Raw genomic sequence first — 19,964 nt, 5'->3', positions numbered from 1 at the left:
GTTGTTGTTCTATTTGGACACCAGAGGGTCTCTCTCTTATCGCACTACCTGTACTTGCAATCAGACGGAAGGCAAAGAAGCACTACCTCTGTTTATCAGACGCAAATCAGCTCCCAATCGGACGTTGGTGAAAAGACCTGTGTGTTCTCTTTGAAGCGGTGTTTGCTTCACAATTGTACGTATTATCGAGCCTCTTTTTTTCTTGTTGTTTCCTGTCGGTCATTTGTTGCTGCCACCGGCTCTGGTCTGGTGGCTGTGGCCGCCGCCGCCCAACCTCCCCCGTGCTGTTCTTAAGAGTTTTGAGAAACGTGGATTCTTTTTCTTCTTTTACGACAATGACCCAGTTGCTGCGGCTACTCCAGTATCTGCAACCTCCGACCTTCCTCCTCCGACCAATCTTCCTTTTGCTAATTGACGTCGTGTGTCTGCAGACATGTATTTCCCTTGATTCAGCGAATCTGAAGCAAAGAAGAGAGGAAAGGACCTGTATCTCCCTCCCGCAAAACCAATCAAGACCTGCCTTGAGAGCAAGAGACCTCGAGTCCTACCTAAATCACAATGGCCACGGAGGATGATAACTTCGACATTGACATCTATGGCGACGGCGGAAGCTACAATGCTAATGACCAGGGCGATGACATCAAGCACGAAGACACCGAACTCATTTTAGACGCGTCGGACCCCACGCAGAATACCAATGTTGCTCAAGGGGATGGCTCGTCGGACGGGACCCTGAAGCCGGACAGTGAAGGGGCTGCGCCCAGCAGCACCGGAAGCGTAGCACATGGGGAGCCCGCCCACCAACAGGCCCACGCCCCTCCCCCGCAGCAGGGGGTGAAGCGCAAGGAACACGATGACCGCCCGACGGATCCCGATGCGACGCCTGCCCTCCTCATTTCGGACTTGTACTGGTGGACCACAGACGACGACATCCGCGGCTGGGTGGCGCAGGCTGGCAGCGAGGATGAGTTGAAGGATGTCACATTTAGTGAGCACAAGGTGAACGGTAAAAGCAAAGGGTAGGCCTGCGTTGTTCTTTAGCTCTGGGAATCCTGCTGATAGAGCCATTGATAGACAAGCGTTCATTGAGTTCACCACCCTCCAGGCCGCCACTGCGGTGAAGCACAAGATCGAGTCGTTCGCCACATCGGGGCAGGCCGCACGCAAACATATGGTCGTCTACACCAGCCCCCAACCCAACCCCTTCCGCACATTGCCCAAGGATGCGCCCATGCGCAAGGACAACCAGTCGCGCTCGATGTCCGGCGGCTTCAGCCAGTCCAACCAGAACATGAACTTCGGGATGAACAACATGGGCGGAGGCTTCCGCGGCGGTCGGGGCGGATTCAACAACCGGGGCGGCATGAACAACATGAACAGCTTCGGGGGGAACCGCAGCTTCCAGAACCCCATGGGAGGCTTCCAGCAGCCAATGGTCGGGGGCTTCCAGGGCAATCCGATGGGGATGCAGAATTTCGGGTTCAACAACCGTGGCGGAATGATGGGCGGAGCCATGCGCGGCGGACCCGGTGGCATGCGCGGCCGGGGTGGCGGCATGGCCGGGGCCAATATGATGGGCATGCCGGCGATGAATCCCATGGGTGGCATGGGGATGAACCCGATGGCCGGGGGTATGAATCCGATGATGGGCGCCATGGGCGGCAACATGGGCATGCAGGGTATGTATTGAGTTCTGTTTCTGGTGAACTGTATTGACCACGGGTGTTTTACTAGGACAAGCCGGGTTCCAAGGCCCCAACCCAGCATTCAACCAGGGGTTCTTCCCTAACGCGCAAGGCGGCGATGGGTCGTGGAATCCCCATGGTGCCAAGCGCAGTCGACAGGAGTGATAGGTTGGACCTGTTGATGTTTCTTGGCCGTGTTGTCTGGACATGGCTTCCTCGCTACTACAATTGCTTCATGCATGTCCGTGACCCTGGGCGGTCACGGGAAATTGATCACTGGCAGTTTTATGTATCACATGGTGCTTTCTTTAGTGTTTACTTCGGGGTTTGTTCTCTCTGGTTTGTTGCACACGGATCTTACGGGGAAATTGGCATTGTTTATTTTGTTGTTGGTGGGCGTAGTGCCTAGGTGTATTAGAATCAAAGGAATTTTGTTTTGCCTGTGTTGTAATTATAGATCGGGACGAGGCGGGAGAAACGATGATCCGGATTGTGTAACATGGATGGTGCATTCTTATCAGTCGTCATCTCCAGCTCTCGTGAGTAGTTCCTTTTAGGCTGCAACCAAGCTGTATGCTTTGAAGACTAAGGTTGTGTATGAACACTCGTTGATTATTCTCGTGGAATATCAGTTATTGCTTCCAGCTAATCGACCAACCCCCCACGATCTTCTCGACTGATCCTACATCGACCCCACCAACAACTGAGTTGAATAGTCCACCCGGCCCGGACAGTACAGACACTCGCTTCGATACACTCCCCTCGCCCCTCCCCAAAACAAAAACCGAATACCTCGAAGAAACGAATACCCAAAGACCCTCGAATAAACGAATACCCTTTGAACCGAATACCCATTGAAATAAACGAATACCCGAATCCCCCCCCCCCCCCCCCCCTCACCGAAAATGCAATCCGTGCCCTCCCCCCGCCACCAAACCTTCGACGAGATCTACGGCCCACCGGAGAACTTCCTGGAGATCGAAGTGCGCAACCCGCAGACGCACGGCACGTCGCGGAACATGTACACCTCGTACGAGATCGTGTGCCGCACCAACATCCCGGCCTTCAAGCTGAAGCACTCGGTCGTGCGGCGCCGCTACTCGGACTTCGAGTACTTCCGCGACATCCTGGAGCGCGAGAGCACGCGCGTCACGATCCCGCCGCTGCCGGGGAAGGTGTTCACGAACCGGTTCAGCGACGACGTGATCGAGCACCGCCGGGAGGGGCTGCAGCGGTTTTTGCAGATTGTGGCCGGGCACCCGCTTCTCCAGACGGGGAGTAAGGTTCTTGCTTCTTTTGTTCAAGGTATGCATCCTTTTTTTCCTTGGGGAGGTGGGGTTTGGGGGTGGGGGCTAATGTGTGTTGCTTAGATCCGAATTGGGATCGGAATGCGTGGTAAAATTGGGTGTACGATCTGTGCAGTGGTTCTTTCTCGTACCTCGGGTTCTAGGGGCTGTGATTCGGCTTGTGCTTCGGTTGCGTTGACTCTCTGGTTGATTCGTACTGTTATTACTGTGTCTGCAGCGCTGGCTTTAGCTATTTATTGATTGTTGATTCATTGGGTTCCTTGGGTGGGTAGTGTTGTAGATTGTAGATTGAATATGTAGGTTGTGTTTGGGTTGCTGGGGAGCTGAAAGGAAGGGGGGTTCCGGGGGTTCCCCCCCCCGGGACGTTTATACACTTGGCCTTAGAATTGGGGTGCCAGGAAGCTGAAAGGAAGGGGGGTCCGGGGGTTCTCCCCCGGATACGTATATTTACTAGTTTATTGATTGAGGTTACCAGGGAGCTGAAAAGAAAGGGGGGTCCGGGGGTTCTCCCCCGGGACGTGTTTGTTGTATGTGGTTTGTATATGTGGTTTGTATATGTGGTTTGTGTATGTGGTTTGTGTATGTGGTTTGTGTATGTGGTTTGTGTATGTGGTTTGTGTATGTGGTTTGTGTATGGGGTGAGGGCGAGAGTGGAGGTGAGGGTCTTATCTGGTTCTGTTGACGAGTGTTTTTCATTTAGATGGGCAGTTACTGATTTGTGTCTCGCGTGCGCAGAGTTAGCTACTTAGGATTTATGAGTGATTGCGATTTGAGTATGTAGTTTGTACTAATCAAAGAGCTATGCACCAGTAAAGTCACTATTGAGCTACAAAAGAGCAAGGGCAGACGCTATCCGATCTCATCCCACACCATCGGAGCCAGGGTATTGTCTGTCCACGAGGCATTCTCAGCAGCCGGGGCGGCATTCTCATCCAGAGGGAACGGGAATGCACCCGGGGCGGAGGCGGGGGCGGAGGGGGCGGAGGGGGCTGCATTAGATGAGGATTCTAGAAGACACTGCGGCGGGGCCGGCGGGGAGAGAGCAGGGTCGATGGGTGCTAGAGTGGATGGGCCGGGGGGGTTGGCACGGGGGTCCGGGGGCTTGGTGGCGGGCGGCACGCCCTGCTTATTACGGCCGGCGGCCTGGTCAGCTGGCGGGTCGGAAGTCTCCTTCCCTAAGTCGTGGAGGGTGCGGCCGCTGACAGAGCCGCCCTCACGGTAGGCGTGCGGGAACTTGGTCCGGAACCGGTCGCGCAGATCAGTGGCTCGGCGATGGCCGAGGTTGAGCCGTGTGTCCTGCTGGATTAGTGTCCATTGGAAGCCGTGCACCGCATACCCTTTCAGCAGAGCCTCGTCCTCGACCACGGTGAACGGCCGGCGCGAACGACGCCGCGACTTCATGGTGAAGTGCGGTTCCGGAATTCCCAGGGACGCCAATGTGGATTTGGACTTGCTGGTTAGCGTAGGGGTTGCTTTGGACGCGGAGCTCGGCTTAGGATGGGCGGTCTTGGGCGTCGACTCCTTGATCGTCGCGGCGCTGCTACCGCTGCTGCCGCCGCCGCTAGCTGAGGACGACTCAGTCAAGCCGACAACCACACTGTTCCCCCCGGGATGCGACTCCGAGTTGGGAGGCCGGGGATGTGGCAGGTGAATCTTCCCGGCCGTGCCGTCGGACCCTTCCGTCTCGGCCCGCGAGAGGGCGTTGGCCAGGGTGTCGTGCAACTGCCGTGTAGCTTCATTCGGGTCGGCAGCCCTGGAGACGATCAGCTCTGGATCGGTGCCGATGGCTCAACAAGCCAAAGAACTTACCGGTAGGCCCAGGGACAACATACACGAAACCTAGATTGTGTTTAGTTGGTACCAAAGTCTGTATCCACATCACGAATCCCCGCAAAAAGCTACGGCTATACCATACCTATCTTTCAAGTTGGAAGCGCTGCGCTTGTTGAACTTCAACTCGGGCTGAGCCAGAATCGCCGTCCAGTTGCCGATGCCGCACTTGACCACTCCGCGTAACAGAGCGGTGGTTTCCTCCTCCGTCCATTTGCGGAGATTCTTCCGAGAACGGCCGCGGGTCTTGGGGGACATCGGCTTCTCGTCTTCATCGGCGGACGAGGTTTTCCTGTCGTCCGATTCCCCATCAGAGGTCTTCTCCTGAGCCGTTCGATCCGCCACCGCCGCCGGGTCGTCGAGCAGTCCGACTTCCGTGGTACTGCCCTGGTCGCTCACGGTCGCCCTGGCCACAATCGGGGAGTCGAGAATATCGGCAATCCTGCCCTCGCGTCTCTCGCTCGTCGGGCCCTCCCCGAAGGAAGTAGTTAGCGACGCCGGCTCTCCGACCGAGCTGTCGCGAGACGGTTTGGTCAGCAGCTGCGTGAGGCTCGAACCGGCCTCGATGGGTGGGAGAAGGGCGGCATTGGGAGGTGGTTCGTTCAGACCGTTGAGGATCGCAAAGGGGCCGAACGGCGGCGGGCGCTGCTCCTTCTGGGCCTGCGGGATGGGCAGCTGCAGATGCTCGGCGAAGGTCTCAGCCTGCATCCCGACCCGACGCCGCTTGCGGGCATGGTGGGTGTCGTCGTCGAACGAGGAGTAGGGGAAGCGTTCGAGAGCACGGAGGTTGACAAAGGCGGGGAGGATCGGCTTGGGCGGCGGGGGCTCGAGGCTGCTGAGGAGCGAGTCCACCGAGGAGGTGGAGGAGGCATCGATCTTCTTCTTCGGCAGCCGCAAGATATTCACGCCCACGCCGTCCGCGGGGGCCGCAGTGACGACGGAATCATTGTTCCGGGGGCCGGGGTTCTGCAGGATGGCCGCGGAGCTAGTGGGCGTGGAGGTAGCGGTGGCCTCGCGCACTCGACTGGCGTTGGGTTCCAGCGGTGACGGCACACTCAGCAGGCGTGAGACGGGCTGGCGGAGAGGCGCGATGCGGAGACTCTGGAGCTGGGGTAGTTCACGAATCAACGATTCGTCGTAAGGCCGGGGAAAGGTACCGTTGGAATCCATAGTTTTATATGGAATCCGGGCAGGAGTGCAGCGTTCAGACAGTGAGTGTAGGGATGAAGATCACCAAAGATGGAACGAGATTCCTCACGTAACCATGTGCCATTTTGCCAGGAGCTTTTAACTTCTTATCCAGCAATGAAGAGGGAGGGGGAGGGCGCTGGAGGGGAAGAGGGGGGGGGGGGGGAGAAAGTCAGTTCCAGGGAGGGATCTGGAAGTAAGTACGGAGTTAGCAGGAAGTCTTCCTCTTTCTCCGGATGTTGTTGCAGGAGAGTATAGCCGCCAGAAGCGCACAACCGGTTTTGCTGAATCAGCCAGGCTTTCTTCCTACTTGGTTACGGTGTCAACTTTATACTAACCTACTGTCCAAGTCATTTGTTGGACTCATCACAACCACCTGAATATAGTATCCTGTACTCGTACAATACATCCAACCCACAATGCCCTCCATCCTCCCTCCCTGGCCACATCTACTCTTCGGCATCCTCGAGCCAATCTCCCTGTACGTACAAACAAACAAACAAATAAACAAACAACCACCATACCATCACAAACCCATAGATCAATCCAATACACTCCTCTCTATAGATAAAGTTCCAACCCTAACAAACCTTCCAGCATCGCCGGCGCTCTCAGCCCCCTCCTCAACCTCCCCGGTTTCATCACAGACCAAATCCCCATCGATCCGTCACACGTAGTGAACCCCTCCCCCACCACCACCAACCTCCAGCCGCAGGCCATCTCGCTCGCCTACCAGCTGGGCAACCTGTACAGCCTGCTGGCACTGCTGGGGCTGGGCATCCTGACGACCAGCACCGAGCCGAAGGTGATCCGGAACTACTTCCTGGCGCTGCTGGTGGCGGATGTGGGCCATGTTTATGCCGCGGGGTGGGCGATGGGGTGGGCGCGGTTTTGCGATGTCGCTGGTTGGAACGCCTTGACCTGGGGCAATGTGGCGGTTACGGCGTTCTTGGGGGTAAATCGGGTATTGTTTCTTTTGGGGTGGTTTGGGAGGTGTACTGGGGTTGGTGGGGGTCAGAAGGGGGGGAAGGGTGCTTGATTTTTGGGTGTATGCTTCGCATATGTATGTCTGGATGGGTGATCGCTGGTGGAGCTGGTGCTTGGGGGGTTGCTTTTGCTGCTGCTGCTTTGTCTATCTATGGTTCATGTGGATGAATGGCTGGCTTGATATGGGATTACTGGCCTGAAGTGTGTGCTTCACTCATTCATGATGGACTGGGTAGGGCAGGACAGGACGGGGTCCGATATACTTCGGCTGTGACTACAACCAGACACCGAGCACTTACTTACTCAGGTGCTCGTCTTTGAAATTGCTGCCGCAGAGTTTAACTCTATCCCGAGCCCTGTCTCCAACAACTCGGTGTCTATCTCGACTTCCCCAGAGATACAGTACGCGGCCATCTGTCAACTATCACCACTTGGCTAGACAAACACAAGACCGTACTGTACATAATCCACATGTTATATTCACGCAAGACGAACAGAAGAGAACCCATCAATCCACCCCTCATACCCGAACAAGGCCACCTCGAAACCTACGCAACGCAACCCCCAGAAACCAACCCCAGTATCGCAACCAAAAGCCATACCTCACAGCCAGCCAACCAGCCAAAGACACGCAAGTCAAATCCAACAGCAACTAGCTCCTACTAGGGAACGCCATCTCCAGCCATCGTCCCTCCTCTATTTTCGTTGTATATTGCTTTTATTTTAATCCCGGAGAACCCTTACCGAGAAAGCATCAGCCTGCATACAAAGCAAGGCAGATTGCGGAGCAGCCGCGCTCACTGCATCGAGCATGAAAATGATCTATCGATAGCCGACTAGTCATAGTCATAGATAGCCCTAGTCATGGCCACTAGGCAATACAGTACATACATAAATACATCCATGCTCAACCCACCTCCGTTGCCTCCGGAACCCCAGAACAGGGAACCAGATCCCACGGACACGACACGCCCACAGTGGACTGAGATGAGGTGATCATTTGCTTGATTTGGGTGTATTCCCAACTACGCCGTGCTTACAGTACTATAGTACTTACAGTACGGATCTGTGAGATTACCGGCCGGTGGGATTCCCGAGAGGGATATATCGACCGAACAAGACAGACACAGACATATGACTGATAGACCGGCGGTAGTGGAGTGTATGTCATAAGTAGTAGTTACCAAGTATCTTATCTAAGTAAATGTATTTAGAAATACAGTTCCCGGATGGGAAGAAAAAAAAAAAAAACAAATGCCAATGCCAATTCAATGCCAAATATCTCCGTTCAAAGACAATCTGAAGTGAGAACATGCATATCCGGAAATGATCAAAAGCAGAAAAAAAATCAGGTCAGGAAATAACCAACTTTACCCTGCATATATGGATCATGATCGGGTCTGATGTCCCCGCAGCTGCATACCTGTCCTTCCCTGTACGCAAGATAGGTCCAACAGAACCAGAAAAGGAAAATCAAAAATGAAGAAAGCCTCGTCAGGCCCGGGGTTCCAATCTAGGGGTTATTACGCGTCATATTAGATGAATTAGTTTGGTCGTCAGCTCGGTTCTTCGGGCATGACGTATCGATCACTCCGTCAGATTGCATCCGCCTTGCTTGCGGCGGGTTTGCCTTCGGCGGAATGGCCTGCACGGTTTGGAGTTGCCTCCTTTCTGGAGCGAACCTGCGCTCGGGGTTGCTGGGTTGGCTATCGCAGAGGGGACGGTCTCATATGCTGGAAGAGCGATTGTAAGGCCGGTTGGCCGTGCTGCTGGTACTCGCGGATGTGCGGGACCAGGAACGGCACCCCTGGCTTGTTGGTGAACGCTTGGCGGTAGCCGACGAAGTTCTCGGACGGGTCGATCAGGGATTCAAGGTCCAGTGGGATCATCAAGGGGGCTACGCGGGTGGTCGTGGATATCGTGATGTTGTACTTGCGCAGCCCGTCGAGGATGGCTGTCAGCGAGTGGTAGTTACGCACTGCCACTAGAGCCTGAATCTAGCAATTAGCTGTCTCTCTACCTCACTACCTCACCTTATACTCGTTCACCAAAGAAAATATCTCACCTGTACGCATTCTTCGATGTAGCCCACCAGATCTGGAAGCGCTGTACAACACTCCCACACCGCTATACTCAGCAGCTCCCACTCGGTAAACACTCGCTTGACCACCGGGCCCGGCTCCATGAAGCTCTTCTGCGACAGCCCAGTGAGTAAGCCCTCATCGTTACTGGTAATCGTACGAGCAAAGTCCAACGGCGAGGTCGAGGTGGTCAGGTCTTCTAAAAACGGCACGTTGATCTTGAAGGGCCGGGTCCAATTCATCCGGCGAGCGTGCACGTAGGTATGTTGGAATCGCACGGCCGAGACGCAGAGCACCTTCAGAATCGACTTCAAGCTTGGCGAAATCTCCTTGAACAGCTCCTGAATCGGACCGGCAATGAACTCAAAGGCGGGAGTCGTGGGACTCACCACGAGCTGGGTTCCTCGGAGAGCCCGTAGACAGACAGTCAAGGCTCGATGAGCAAACGGGCTCCGGCTACGAAGATGCTTTCGTCGAACACAATCAGCATCTCTCTCTTTCCTTCCCATATTTCAATGCACCTCTAGGGTAGGGGATTACACAAACCTGTTCCACCTCGATATACAGCGAAACTTCCTCCGGAAACGCCTGGAGATGGTTCAACAAGTGAATATGCAACGCGGTGTGCTGTTGCAGGAACCACTCGACAGCGGGCGCGGCGTAGCCCAGTGAGTAGCGCACCAGCTCCTCGAAGGGGATGCGGGTGAAGTGTAGATGGCTCTCGGTGTCCATGGCCTCGGCGATGGAGATGGCGGTCAATTCGCGGTCCCCCTGGGCAGGGAACCAGCTCCACGCGGCCGGCGGCGGATCCGATCTCCGGCACCGTTGCAGGACCTCCTCCACCCTTTGGATGTGCGAGAGGTTGCCGATGAAGGCTCTTTCGTGGGGGTCGACCAGCTCCAGCAGGAAGGTATCAATTGCATTGGGATTGCGGCTCTGGAAGGCGTCTCGGGGGAGATTCGCGTTGCGGTACAGGCCGAAGCGGATGGCCCGCTTGATCTCTTGGATGTCGAAGGCCCACAGCATGGTCGTGGCTTCATCCTCCCACCAGCGATACTTCAAATAGAACTGCGGGATTTCCGCCCCCGCGCGGAAGAGAGACGGGTACGCGGGTGGATCAAACATGACGGGCACGCCTGTCGACGAAGGGGAGTAGGTGGACATTGCCCACTGATGATGCACCACGGAAAGTCAGATTGGTGAAGGACAAGAAAGCCAAATTAAGGTCTTGGAAGGTTAGAAAGAGGGGAGGGAGGAAGTGTTCGATAAGTGTCTTCTTTTCACAGCTGAGTGGGGAGTTCGGTGGGGAGGGTAAGAGGAAAGAGAGAGAGAGAGGGAGTTACAATTCAGTAGGAATAAGGAGAAGGAGGGAAAGAGAGAGAAAGAAAAGACGCAGTTAGATAGATGATGAATCGTACACACCACACACCACATACACACACACGCGCATACACACACAGTCTCTCTCTCTTGTTCACTCACTGACACTTTCACTCTCTTGCATACTCACTTACACACACGTAGATGCACACCACCGCGATCTCTTCTCTTTTCCTTTGCCTTTTTCTGTTTCTTTTCTATTTGATTTTTCCCTGGTTCAGTTCAGTTCTGTGCCACTGCTACCCAGGAGTCCCTAGGACTAAACGGAAGCAAGATCTCCGGAAGGCGGGTTGAACGGTTGCAATTCTAGAACGTCCCGGGATCAGGCATATGTCCAAAGCACCATCGACGTCAGAGGAGACTTACAGATTGGGTTCAATCCCCACAGCTCCGTAGTCCGAATGACCCTATCTAATAATAGTGGGTGGAGGTGCACACAGCAGACAAAGGACAAAGCAGGCGTAGGCAATGTAGGAAGAACCAGCGGCAGTAGCACCGGTGTGGGGATATGATGGATATCAGGAACCGACGACAATGGGGGAACGATTCCTGATAAGAAGAGGAAGAAACAAAAGCTTTTATTACATTTGCACCATCGCGGTTAGTTAATACTAGGTTCCTGGGATAATGTCATCACGGCTCCTCTCCCCGAGCTTAAGCAGATGGGTCATCGTCCAGCCGCTGCTGCTCAATCCGCCATTTTGCCACGTTTGACAACTCACGAGTGCTCTGGACGGTCTCCTGCTACTTGTCGCGGTCGAACGGCCAGAAAGGATGGCGGCAAGTGGCGCAGGAATCCACGGGACATAATGGTTACCTGAATTGATTTGGAACCTGTAAGATGTCTTCCTGAGAGGAAACGGTAAATACTACGACATAAAATTTGAGCAGAACAATGAAGAGAAAACAAATAACAATAATGAAAAAGGGCTGATGCTGATCCGAACCACTGGGTCCCGGGATCTAGGTTAGGCCGGGGCCACGGAGATTACCTCAACACCAAAATGCTGAAGGCGTGGACAGACCTCGTCTGGCTGAACCCCCCAGCCAATCAGCCCAGCTCGCCTTCGGCGTCAGTAGTCGTCACTAACCACACTACCACCGGTCAGGTAACGCGTGCAACCTAGGACAGGGCCGTTAAATCTTGGGGGGTGGGCGTTAATCTATCTAGGGGCGGTTGCAACAACGCAACCACCCCCACATGGGCTGAAGACAATCAGCGGCCGATGGAATCCTGAACGGCTGCCGAGCAAGATTTAGTCTGTTTGGCAATGACACCACCGATCATGAATAGCAGCCAGCCATTAATAAATGGCTGTCAGCCAACGGCGGCGGTGGATCAACAGGTGGCATATGGGGTAAAGAACGAACCAGGATAGAGGACAAGGGCAGGAGAAGCGGTCAGGAGCCGGGATGGACTGGAACAGTGCGTGCACAACAACGCCAAGGGAATCGGGACATGCAGTAGGCCTTGGGTTCTGGAAGATTCAGCCGATGGCCCCATCTCCATGATAGAAAACATCGCCCTCAACCACTGTAGCGGTGTATGGGCTATGGCGAATGAATCCTAAGGTCCGATACCCTTCAGGGCCGAGATCATGAGGCGACATCGACACTCAGCCGGCCCCGGGCGGCCCTCCTTAGCTGGAAACTGCCCCAGGCTTCCGCAGACGCCAGGAACGGGGTTGGACCGTCGTAGTCCGTCATGCTGATGCCGATGATAGTCGATGATCCTATAAGGCACCATCTCTCGGGAAGACCCAGCTGGGGAGCTGTACGAATCCACCCGTGGTCGCCACCATCTGGAGAGTCGGTAACAGGCAAGAGGAGGGGAGAAAGTGGCTAGCGACCTCTGCTACTGCGGGCCCTACTTTAGTCGGGATTGTTCCTTGTTGCTTCTTCAGCTCCCAAGACGCCCCCATCTAAACAAATGACGGGGAGAGCCAACAATGAAGGGTATCGAAGCTGATGATCGCGACGAAGACGATCCGAAGTCATCACTAGTGAGGGGGAAGAACCCGAAACTGGTAGTCGATTGCATGATAAACCGGGCACCAGGAATTTGCCAATTATGTTGACCCCCCAATGCATCTTCTTTTCCTTGGTCAATTCCCAATGGCAATCTATGGGAGAATGAGGGGTGTGTCTTCTATGCGTTGCATTTAGTGGTCGTGGTGCCAAAGACGTAGAAGGAATTGCTATGACCGCGACTCTTGACGACTTCCACGAATCGGGCAGTAGCAGCTTGGAGTAGTAACAGTCGGCGAAGCAGTAAAGTCACCAAATTAGTTAATGAGTAATGATCAACTATTTGACTGGGGGCGGGAAGTTGGATGAAGCATGAAGTGGACTACCGTCAGTCGCCTAGATAGAGGGAGAGAAAAGAAATTGAACATTGGATCAAGCCAATCAATCGCCCGAAGGATGTGTAACCGAAGGAGCTCGTGGCTGTTGGCGACCGTCGACGTAACGGCAATGGCATGCGGTGATCCACCCGCAAGAGAGTAATAGAAATGCTAATAATAGGGGTAACAATAATGATGGTATTAATGACAATCAGAGAGACTACTCCGTAGATAGTACGATAGACGAGGTAAAGAGACGTCGGGCTCACCCCATTTGACCTAAAACAGATCAATGCGCAACTAAACCAGTTCCCGTCCAGGTAATACTTGGATCAATCATAATAACAACATCACTAATAACAACCACGAATAGTGGTGCATCTTCCACGGCCAGTGGGTAGAGCGATGGATGTGGCGCAGGGGGAGGGAGGGAGTGAAAAGAGAGAGTGTGTGAGAAGAGAGAGACAGAGACAAGAGACAGAGACAGAGAACAGAGAGAGGGAAGGAAGAGCAGATCTCGAGTGGCCCGGCGGGCGGGAGAGGCCCGTCGTCAATGCGATGTATCCATTTTGCTATCGTCGCTTGGACCCTCCACCACCTCAATCTCCACCCCATTCATCATTTCTCCACCCCCTCTTTCTTTCTAAGTGCAAGTATGCAGCAGCATTCCTCTCGTCCTCCCTCCCTCTCCCTCATCCTGGAAACCTCTACTATCAGCCTGCCCGATTCTCAAGCTGCACGGCGTTGCAGGGTGCAGGGTGCAGGGTGCAGAATAATACCTGCCTCCCCTACCTAGCAGGCTATCATACCTCCCTTCCCGCTCTCCCCTACTTCACCACGTACCGCCGTGCCATTGATAATTCGAGAGCTCTCAGTGAACGGAACTTCATCCCGGCTCTGACTGACATGAGAGAAGTCGCTTACTGTTATCCGAATGGGACAAGACAATACCAGTACAGTAAATGGACCACAACAGGTTAACGACGAAAGTACGGATTTCACCGAGCAAGGAACTCCGCAGATTTCTCTCGCCCATCTGTATGGTAGTTACAGTACATACATAGTCCAGAGAACCGCAGCGGGGGCAGGCGTAGAGTGATGCTGTCCGGTTTCACTGGCTGTGTGACCATTGACACGGTCGAGGTTCGACCACTGGTATCCGTGGCCACCTTTTCTGCAGGTAGACGGGTTGTGTCTCTCTCCAGCTGCTCCCCCGGAGAATAGGCCCTGATTAAGACTAAGGGGGGTAACAAGGCGGGTGAATGAGTCTGGGGTGTTTGTTGAGTCCAGGCCCTGAAGAACGGGAGACAATGGTGCTGGGTGGAATGAGCGCATGGCTACAAGCAGGAAGGCTATGTGAGAGAGAGCTCTTGGACCTCTGGGGATGCGAGCCATCGTCACTCTGCTGGAAGGAACAACGGTCGGTTGTCGAGAACCTTTCCCACGGATCCGGTCTACAGAAGAGATCGATCACTTTCTGTGCGCCCATTTCAGCCTCCCGTAAGAAAGCGTGGGGAACTGGCGAGCAAGAGAAAAAGAAAGCGAGAAAGACAGAGATAAACTTTCCCGCAGCAAACCAGCAGTAGCCTATCACTGTTAGCAGACAAGACTAGACAGCTAGTGACTTTGTTGAAGTATCAACCTTTTTTCTGATCCCTGAGCTGGGGCAATCAATCCAGATTGGTCCGTCGCCTGCGGGATGCATGACACCTGACTCGGAATTAAAGTGTGGTGGTGGGCGTGGGTATGTGCGTATCGAAGCGTGTGAAAGCGAGGGCCAGTTACGGTGGCTTACGATAACTTAACAATATACCACCAGCCCTGAGTGGTAGATACTTTCTTTGCGCTCATCTGCCAAACAAGCACAACAATGCTGAGCAACTTCTCCGCAATCGGCCTCTCTCCGCAGGGAGTCGACAGGGCCTGCCAGCGCCCTTTCGACGGCAATGTAGTGACACAGGCTGGGTGCACGCCGACTCACCTCGGTGTTGAGTCGTCTCGGCTCGCCCGTTCGGACGACTCCTGTCGGTATCCTCTGTCAGGTCGGGCAGACAAGCCAGTAGCGAGACGCCCTCGATCCCATCCCAGAAGGGAGAAGTAGGCAGAAGGGGAAATCAATAAGACCCTAATCTGGAAAAGAGATCCAACCAAGCTGACTCGCCCAGAGGATTCGAGTTCACCACGGCAAGGTAGCAGGGTCTGAGCGAATGATCGCAATTGTCTTCCTCCCGATCGATTCCGAGCGCCAATGCTGACCTGATCGATAGCTGACCCTCATTTCCCACCATGTCGGAGGAGCAATTATTGAACCTGGATATTTGACCCGGCTGTGTCTCGCTATTATCAATCATAACTGGCGCGCCGGAACCGAGCGAAGATCGTCCGGCAAGAATGACTTGTCAGTTGGTCTAAGACGTCTTGAACTAAGTTGATGTTGGAGGCTGGCGTGGTCGGTGCTCATCTCATGCTTTGCGCATTTAAAGACCGAGGATCGGCCTAAAAGGATGGAGGGAGGAAGACAGGATGCAAGCCAGATACTGACAAAAGATGATCGATCCCAAAGTCCGCAGGACAATGGACAAGGATTATGGACTGGCCGGTAGATACTACTACCGTGGTAGCAGCTGTAGCCGCTGTAGCAGCAAGAGCCGGGGGGGTGTTGGAGGGGGAAGCTCTTAGGGCCCGATCCCTCTTGCAGTGGCCCCCTGGGTGCATTAGAAAGCCAGGAGGGAATTGGAGGAAAAGCGGAAGATCTATATTGGCGTGCAGATGGGGAAGTAGACGTGTTATCTTTTCACTTGTATGGCCCGCGGTGGGTGGAGCGGCTCCTGGCCTGATGAGAGGGTCTCTCGGATGGCATGCGGAGGAAATTTCCCAACGAAAGGGCCGCGCTATCAAGCCGGCAGATACGTAAACTGAAAGCACTCTTTACAGGTCGAATGGCACATGCGAGATCCGAACCAGTGATCAGCTGCCTGTGCTCTCATTAATTCGAGGCCCCGTCCTGGGTAAAGCCGATGCGGTGGTCAGATATGAGGTGTACATTGGTCTTTCGCCCTCACCCAGCGCTCCCCCATGGGACAGAAGTACATGGGAAGTGTGTACCACGGCCTGTCTGCCGGCTTGAGCGTGGGGAAATCGACGCAAGGCATCCAAACTTCCTCAGCTCAAGCCATGCATTGGACGGGTCCTGCTGGAGCGGGCATGGATGGATGGAATGGAAAGAGATGTCTCAAAAGAGGAGACTGCGATTACAGCCCAGTACGCTAGTCAGAAGGGGACGGGCCGGCGGATGAGTGGACATCCTTGGGAATGGGGCCGCATGTCCAGCAAGGGACTGATGGATGGATCATATCATATCCATGATCAATGATGGATCCAGGATGATTGACCGAGGAGTTGCCTATCTAGGCCGGGACTTTGGGTCGGGTCAGAACGGCAGGTATGACGGTGCTCTTGGACGAACACGACGCTACGATGGTTATGCATCGAACACAACCTCACGCTACGAGGCTAAAACAATCGGCCCCGAGAAGAGATCCCTGCTTTATGATTATGGTACAAGTTTACAGCATGATAGAAGTGGACACTCCCAATGAAAAATCCCGTAGACAGAACTTTCTCTTTTTTTGATTCTGAATAACGCTTCATATTATCGTAACCGGCGTCATACAGGCCCACAAAGCAAGACAAGACGGCGTCTCCCCAGCGGAATTTTTCAAAGCTTTTTAATTTGCTGCAACCTACGGCACTTACCAGACTACGTCTAGTTGGCAATGGCATAAGCACGGCGGCGGTCACGCTCCTCAGCGATGGAGAGCTGCAAGCGTGGTTAGTCTCAGAAATTTCTCCCATATGGATATGTAGAAGCTAACGTACCTTGACACCCTTGCCCTTGGGGAGGGAGATCCAGGGCTTGTCCTGGCCGATGACGAAGACGTTGGACTCGCGGGTAGCGAAAGAGTTGTCAATGGCGTCCTTGATGTGGACGATGTTGAAACCTCCGTCGTGACGCTCACGGTGGGTGACGACACCAACACGACCCATGTTACGACCACCGGTAACCATGCAGACAACACCGGTATCGAAGCGGACGAAGTCAGCGATCTTGCCAGTGGTGATGTCAACCTTGACGGTGTCGTTGACCTTGATGGCGGGGTCGGGGTAGCGGATGCTGCAAAAAGCCTTGTTAGCACGGTTGTTCCATGTGGTGGTTCCTTACGAATGTTCCCGTAAAGAACCGTCGTTCCGGTTCTTTCGTCCTCCGCCGATCAACCAAAGCTTGGTCCAACGACTGAATGACACGGAACTTGTAGAGAGTATGCACTCACGTTCTCGCATCGTGCGTAACCAAGAATGGGATCCCGCCCTTGCCAAGCTGAACACGCTTAACCTTGCAGAGCTTGTACTCAGCCTCCTCAGCCTGGATGCGGTGGACGGTGAAGCGACCCTTGGTGTCGTAGATCAGGCGGAAGTTCTCGCCGGTCTTCTCGATGCCGATGACGTCCATGAAGCCAGCGGGGTAGGTAGGGTCGGTGCGGACCTTGCCGTCGACCTTGATCAGACGCTGCATCATGATGGCCTTGGTCTCGCGGCCGTTCAAGGCGTACTTGAGACTATATTCGCTGTTAGCCGCTGCTCGTTTGGACGGGGTGGTTGTATCAACGCGTCGTGTCGATCGAGGGCTCGTACCGGTTGCGGATGAAGACGATCAGGGGCAGGCAGTCACGGAGCTTGTGGGGACCGGGGGAGGCCTTGGGGGCATAGGTTCCGGACATCTTGTCCAGGAGCCAGTGCGAAGGCGCGCTAAGGCGCTTCTGGTGCTTCTTACTGCGAAGGCATTCAGGTCAGCTCTTCCATTCTCATTTCATACTATCTTTGCACCCATCTGCTCGTGCGGCCCCGAAGGATTCTGTCAAAGATTTCTCCAGACATGGTCGCACACGCGCAATGGGCACAAAACTGCTGACGAGACCAGAACTTACGGTCCGCGAGGCATCTTGGCTGCTTTGTCGACTTGAACCGGTTAAGTTGTCGAAGTGTCGCGAAAGAGAGAAGACGGTCGAGCAGGGACTTCAGCGGCTGATATCCAGGGCCGCCCTCAAATTTCGCTTAGCGTCCGGTGCTGGTGGGTTTGAGCCCTAAGCCCAGCTCAAATTGAGTTTCCATCACGCTAAGCCCAAAGCGTCCCTACAGAGCTTTGTCTCTTTTGTTACGTAAGCAATTGGTGTGGGTATCGTTCACGTGCCACCATAACGCTTTCGCCGCTAAGCCCAGGCTATCTAAATTGTCAAGCTCTTTACAAATGAAACACGCTAGCCCAAGTCTCTATATACATTCTAATACCGGGAGTGCCTAGATGTAGCCCTTGATAACAGCAACCTCGGCGTTGAGGATAGAGGATCCTGCAGCGCCGAGAACGGTGTTGTGCGACAAGGCAGCAAACCGAATATCGAAGTAGCCACCTTCCTGGCCCTCGCGAACTCGTCCAACACTGACGGTGTATCCCTTGTGGATGTCACGGTCGAGTCTGGGCTGCGGCCGATCGGGCTCGTCGAAGACTTTGATAGCCTCGGCAGGAGCCGAAGGGGCACCCAGCTTCTGCGCCTCGGACTGGTATTCTCTCATCGCCTGAACAACCTGCTCTGCGCTGGGCGCTGGGCGGTTCTTGAAGCGCAGGGAGACAAACGCCATGTGACCGTCGGTGACTCCAACGCGAGTGCAAGTCGCGCCCACTCTGAGGCCGGCCTGCTCTTCAAAGCCAGTGGCATCGGCGTTCAGAGAGCCGAGAATCTTCTGGGCCTCGTTCTCAAGCTTGTCCTCCTCGCCGCTGATGAATGGAATGACATTGTCCAGAATGTCCATGCTGGGGACACCGGGGTAACCGGCTCCGGACAGAGCTTGCTCGGTGAACACTTCCACCTCGACAACAGGTCCGAACTTGGCCTGGAGTGCGGCGAACGGAATGACGATGCCAATGACGGCGCAGTTGGAGTTGCAGACCAGGAAACCCTTCTTCAGACCGAACTGCTTTCTTTGGTGAGGGATGAGATCGAAGTGGTGAGGGTTGACGGTAGGGACAATGAGAGGGACAAGAGGGTGCTTGCGGTAGTTCTTCGCATTGGAAAATACGGGGATCTCGGCCTTGATGAATTCCATTTCTGTTGCATGCTTGGTTAGTGGCATCTGAAGGATATAAGGCAGATAGCTGCTTACCAAGGTCGCCCGCAACGTCACTGTTCAATCCGGAGAAGACCAGATCACAGTCAGCGAACTGGTCAGCCTTGCAATCACGAAGAACGAGGTTGCTAAGCTTCTCGGACATAGCCGTAGTCTGCTTCCATCTCACGGCATCCTTGTAGGCCTTTCCAGCGGAGCGCTCCGAAGCACCGACGGCATGAAGTTCCAAGAAAGGGTGATCCGCAAGCAGGAGGATGAAGCGTTGGCCAACGGAGCCAGTGGCTCCAAGAACACCTGCGCTGTATCAGTGTCGAGCTCCTCAAGTATGATCCTGTCCAAGGTCTTCTTACCGCACTTCTTCTTAGGATATGATACCATTTTGAATGTGAGTCGAGACTGTCAAACCTGGTATGACTAGTTAGTTTACTCGGATTTGTTGACTGAGGCGGAATATGATTGATCATAATAGCAGAAAATTCAGCAGGAAATGTCTGAAGTCGAATAAGCTCGCTGCCAATCGCCCCCATGAATCGAGGCAAGAACAGTTCCCCGCTCAGGTACTCTGCCTATAACTCAATCATGATGTTGATTTTGCATGGCTAGCGACAATAGACCAGACAAATCCACTGCCTCATAGCAATTGACCAGAAAACGCAATGGATACTCACCTCCGGCACTTGAGTAGGGACGTAAGAAAGAGAAATGGTGGCGCTGAGGCGGAACACTGCGATATCGCTCCGGAGCCGTTTGCCCCGCGGTGAGTCAGCCCGGCTTAGTTAATTGAGTGTCGTAGTTAAATTTCCTCCACTGTCATTGGGTAACATTTTGGTTCCTGGGGATTTCTTACTAGACTCGGTCGATGACGAAGAAACCCCGGGTCATGAAGAATATATATGTTGTTTCTACTTTATATTCGTGATAGTCCGCCCAGTGCTCGTGATAGTTAATTGATTTGTCTAACTAGTTCCTTTTATGGGTACA

The 19,964-nt window shown here is 54.2% G+C and overlaps 9 protein-coding genes across 9 annotated transcripts; 3 read left to right on the top strand and 6 right to left on the bottom strand.

Annotated features, from left to right (window-relative positions):
* Positions 1-79: 79 nt before the first annotated feature.
* BO97DRAFT_372431 (RNA-binding protein) lies at positions 80-2,112 on the top strand. Its single transcript, XM_025692865.1, has 3 exons — positions 80-1,019; positions 1,075-1,679; positions 1,735-2,112. Exons 1-3 carry the CDS (start codon positions 559-561, stop codon positions 1,848-1,850), a joined length of 1,182 nt encoding a protein of 393 aa, XP_025549776.1. The 5' UTR covers positions 80-558; the 3' UTR covers positions 1,851-2,112.
* A 119-nt stretch (positions 2,113-2,231) lies between these two features.
* Positions 2,232-3,243, top strand: BO97DRAFT_406866 (sorting nexin-3). The gene is made up of 2 exons (XM_025695517.1): positions 2,232-2,990; positions 3,056-3,243. Exons 1-2 carry the CDS (start codon positions 2,591-2,593, stop codon positions 3,082-3,084), a joined length of 429 nt encoding a protein of 142 aa, XP_025549775.1. The 5' UTR covers positions 2,232-2,590; the 3' UTR covers positions 3,085-3,243.
* Positions 3,244-3,841: 598 nt separating this feature from the next.
* Positions 3,842-5,992, bottom strand: BO97DRAFT_471656 (telomere repeat binding factor family protein; the record flags this gene model as incomplete). The annotated part of the gene is made up of 3 exons (XM_025700056.1): positions 3,842-4,745; positions 4,802-4,831; positions 4,908-5,992. The coding sequence occupies 3 exons, from the start codon at positions 5,990-5,992 to the stop codon at positions 3,842-3,844; spliced, it is 2,019 nt and encodes a 672-aa protein (XP_025549774.1).
* Positions 5,993-6,362: 370 nt separating this feature from the next.
* Positions 6,363-7,481, top strand: BO97DRAFT_372421 (uncharacterized protein). The gene is made up of 2 exons (XM_025692864.1): positions 6,363-6,491; positions 6,608-7,481. The coding sequence occupies exons 1-2, from the start codon at positions 6,430-6,432 to the stop codon at positions 7,047-7,049; spliced, it is 504 nt and encodes a 167-aa protein (XP_025549773.1). The 5' UTR covers positions 6,363-6,429; the 3' UTR covers positions 7,050-7,481.
* A 1,051-nt stretch (positions 7,482-8,532) lies between these two features.
* BO97DRAFT_123580 (uncharacterized protein) lies at positions 8,533-10,651 on the bottom strand. The gene is made up of 3 exons (XM_025689988.1): positions 9,625-10,651; positions 9,063-9,545; positions 8,533-8,988 (listed from the first exon to the last, which is right to left on the bottom strand). The coding sequence occupies exons 1-3, from the start codon at positions 10,240-10,242 to the stop codon at positions 8,704-8,706; spliced, it is 1,386 nt and encodes a 461-aa protein (XP_025549772.1). The 5' UTR covers positions 10,243-10,651; the 3' UTR covers positions 8,533-8,703.
* A 3,166-nt stretch (positions 10,652-13,817) lies between these two features.
* On the bottom strand, positions 13,818-14,463 carry BO97DRAFT_123574 (uncharacterized protein). Its single transcript, XM_025689987.1, has 2 exons — positions 14,446-14,463; positions 13,818-14,390 (listed from the first exon to the last, which is right to left on the bottom strand). Exon 2 carries the CDS (start codon positions 14,196-14,198, stop codon positions 13,851-13,853), a length of 348 nt encoding a protein of 115 aa, XP_025549771.1. The 5' UTR covers positions 14,199-14,390; positions 14,446-14,463; the 3' UTR covers positions 13,818-13,850.
* Positions 14,464-15,081: 618 nt separating this feature from the next.
* Positions 15,082-15,572, bottom strand: BO97DRAFT_406864 (uncharacterized protein). The gene has a single exon (XM_025695516.1). It carries the CDS (start codon positions 15,516-15,518, stop codon positions 15,300-15,302), a length of 219 nt encoding a protein of 72 aa, XP_025549770.1. The 5' UTR covers positions 15,519-15,572; the 3' UTR covers positions 15,082-15,299.
* An 836-nt stretch (positions 15,573-16,408) lies between these two features.
* On the bottom strand, positions 16,409-17,871 carry BO97DRAFT_406862 (40S ribosomal protein eS4). Its single transcript, XM_025695515.1, has 5 exons — positions 17,789-17,871; positions 17,496-17,633; positions 17,135-17,419; positions 16,683-16,977; positions 16,409-16,623 (listed from the first exon to the last, which is right to left on the bottom strand). Exons 1-5 carry the CDS (start codon positions 17,800-17,802, stop codon positions 16,570-16,572), a joined length of 786 nt encoding a protein of 261 aa, XP_025549769.1. The 5' UTR covers positions 17,803-17,871; the 3' UTR covers positions 16,409-16,569.
* A 179-nt stretch (positions 17,872-18,050) lies between these two features.
* Positions 18,051-19,652, bottom strand: BO97DRAFT_394010 (aspartate-semialdehyde dehydrogenase family protein). The gene is made up of 3 exons (XM_025693959.1): positions 19,334-19,652; positions 19,020-19,277; positions 18,051-18,964 (listed from the first exon to the last, which is right to left on the bottom strand). The coding sequence occupies exons 1-3, from the start codon at positions 19,359-19,361 to the stop codon at positions 18,159-18,161; spliced, it is 1,092 nt and encodes a 363-aa protein (XP_025549768.1). The 5' UTR covers positions 19,362-19,652; the 3' UTR covers positions 18,051-18,158.
* Between the last annotated feature and the right edge of the window lie 312 nt (positions 19,653-19,964).

The sequence above is a fragment of the Aspergillus homomorphus genome (genome assembly GCF_003184865.1).
Source record: "Aspergillus homomorphus CBS 101889 unplaced genomic scaffold BO97scaffold_28, whole genome shotgun sequence".
NCBI lineage: Eukaryota > Fungi > Ascomycota > Eurotiomycetes > Eurotiales > Aspergillaceae > Aspergillus > Aspergillus homomorphus.
This window is presented reverse-complemented; position numbering and strand designations above follow the sequence as displayed.

Excerpts from the sequence above, each read along its gene's own strand:
- BO97DRAFT_406864 (XM_025695516.1), bottom strand. The coding sequence starts at position 15,518 with ATGCACCCAGGGGGCCACTGCAAGAGGGATCGGGCCCTAAGAGCTTCC.
- BO97DRAFT_123580 (XM_025689988.1), bottom strand. The coding sequence starts at position 10,242 with ATGTCCACCTACTCCCCTTCGTCGACAGGCGTGCCCGTCATGTTTGAT. Across the intron at positions 9,546-9,624 it reads TGTATATCGAGGTGGAACAG|CATCTTCGTAGCCGGAGCCC; the intron begins GTTTGTGTAATC and ends GTTCGACGAAAG. Across the intron at positions 8,989-9,062 it reads ACATCGAAGAATGCGTACAG|GCTCTAGTGGCAGTGCGTAA; the intron begins GTGAGATATTTT and ends TGCTAGATTCAG.
- BO97DRAFT_406862 (XM_025695515.1), bottom strand. Across the intron at positions 16,978-17,134 it reads GTTACGCACGATGCGAGAAC|CATCCGCTACCCCGACCCCG; the intron begins GTGAGTGCATAC and ends GGCTTTTTGCAG. Across the intron at positions 16,624-16,682 it reads CCAAGGGCAAGGGTGTCAAG|CTCTCCATCGCTGAGGAGCG; the intron begins GTACGTTAGCTT and ends CCACGCTTGCAG.
- BO97DRAFT_406866 (XM_025695517.1), top strand. The coding sequence starts at position 2,591 with ATGCAATCCGTGCCCTCCCCCCGCCACCAAACCTTCGACGAGATCTAC. Across the intron at positions 2,991-3,055 it reads TCTTGCTTCTTTTGTTCAAG|ATCCGAATTGGGATCGGAAT; the intron begins GTATGCATCCTT and ends TGTGTTGCTTAG.
- BO97DRAFT_372431 (XM_025692865.1), top strand. The coding sequence starts at position 559 with ATGGCCACGGAGGATGATAACTTCGACATTGACATCTATGGCGACGGC. Across the intron at positions 1,020-1,074 it reads GTGAACGGTAAAAGCAAAGG|ACAAGCGTTCATTGAGTTCA; the intron begins GTAGGCCTGCGT and ends AGCCATTGATAG. Across the intron at positions 1,680-1,734 it reads CGGCAACATGGGCATGCAGG|GACAAGCCGGGTTCCAAGGC; the intron begins GTATGTATTGAG and ends GTGTTTTACTAG.
- BO97DRAFT_123574 (XM_025689987.1), bottom strand. The coding sequence starts at position 14,198 with ATGGCTCGCATCCCCAGAGGTCCAAGAGCTCTCTCTCACATAGCCTTC.
- BO97DRAFT_394010 (XM_025693959.1), bottom strand. The coding sequence starts at position 19,361 with ATGGTATCATATCCTAAGAAGAAGTGCG. Across the intron at positions 19,278-19,333 it reads ATATCCTAAGAAGAAGTGCG|GTGTTCTTGGAGCCACTGGC; the intron begins GTAAGAAGACCT and ends GATACAGCGCAG. Across the intron at positions 18,965-19,019 it reads TGACGTTGCGGGCGACCTTG|AAATGGAATTCATCAAGGCC; the intron begins GTAAGCAGCTAT and ends AGCATGCAACAG.
- BO97DRAFT_372421 (XM_025692864.1), top strand. The coding sequence starts at position 6,430 with ATGCCCTCCATCCTCCCTCCCTGGCCACATCTACTCTTCGGCATCCTC. Across the intron at positions 6,492-6,607 it reads ATCCTCGAGCCAATCTCCCT|CATCGCCGGCGCTCTCAGCC; the intron begins GTACGTACAAAC and ends CAAACCTTCCAG.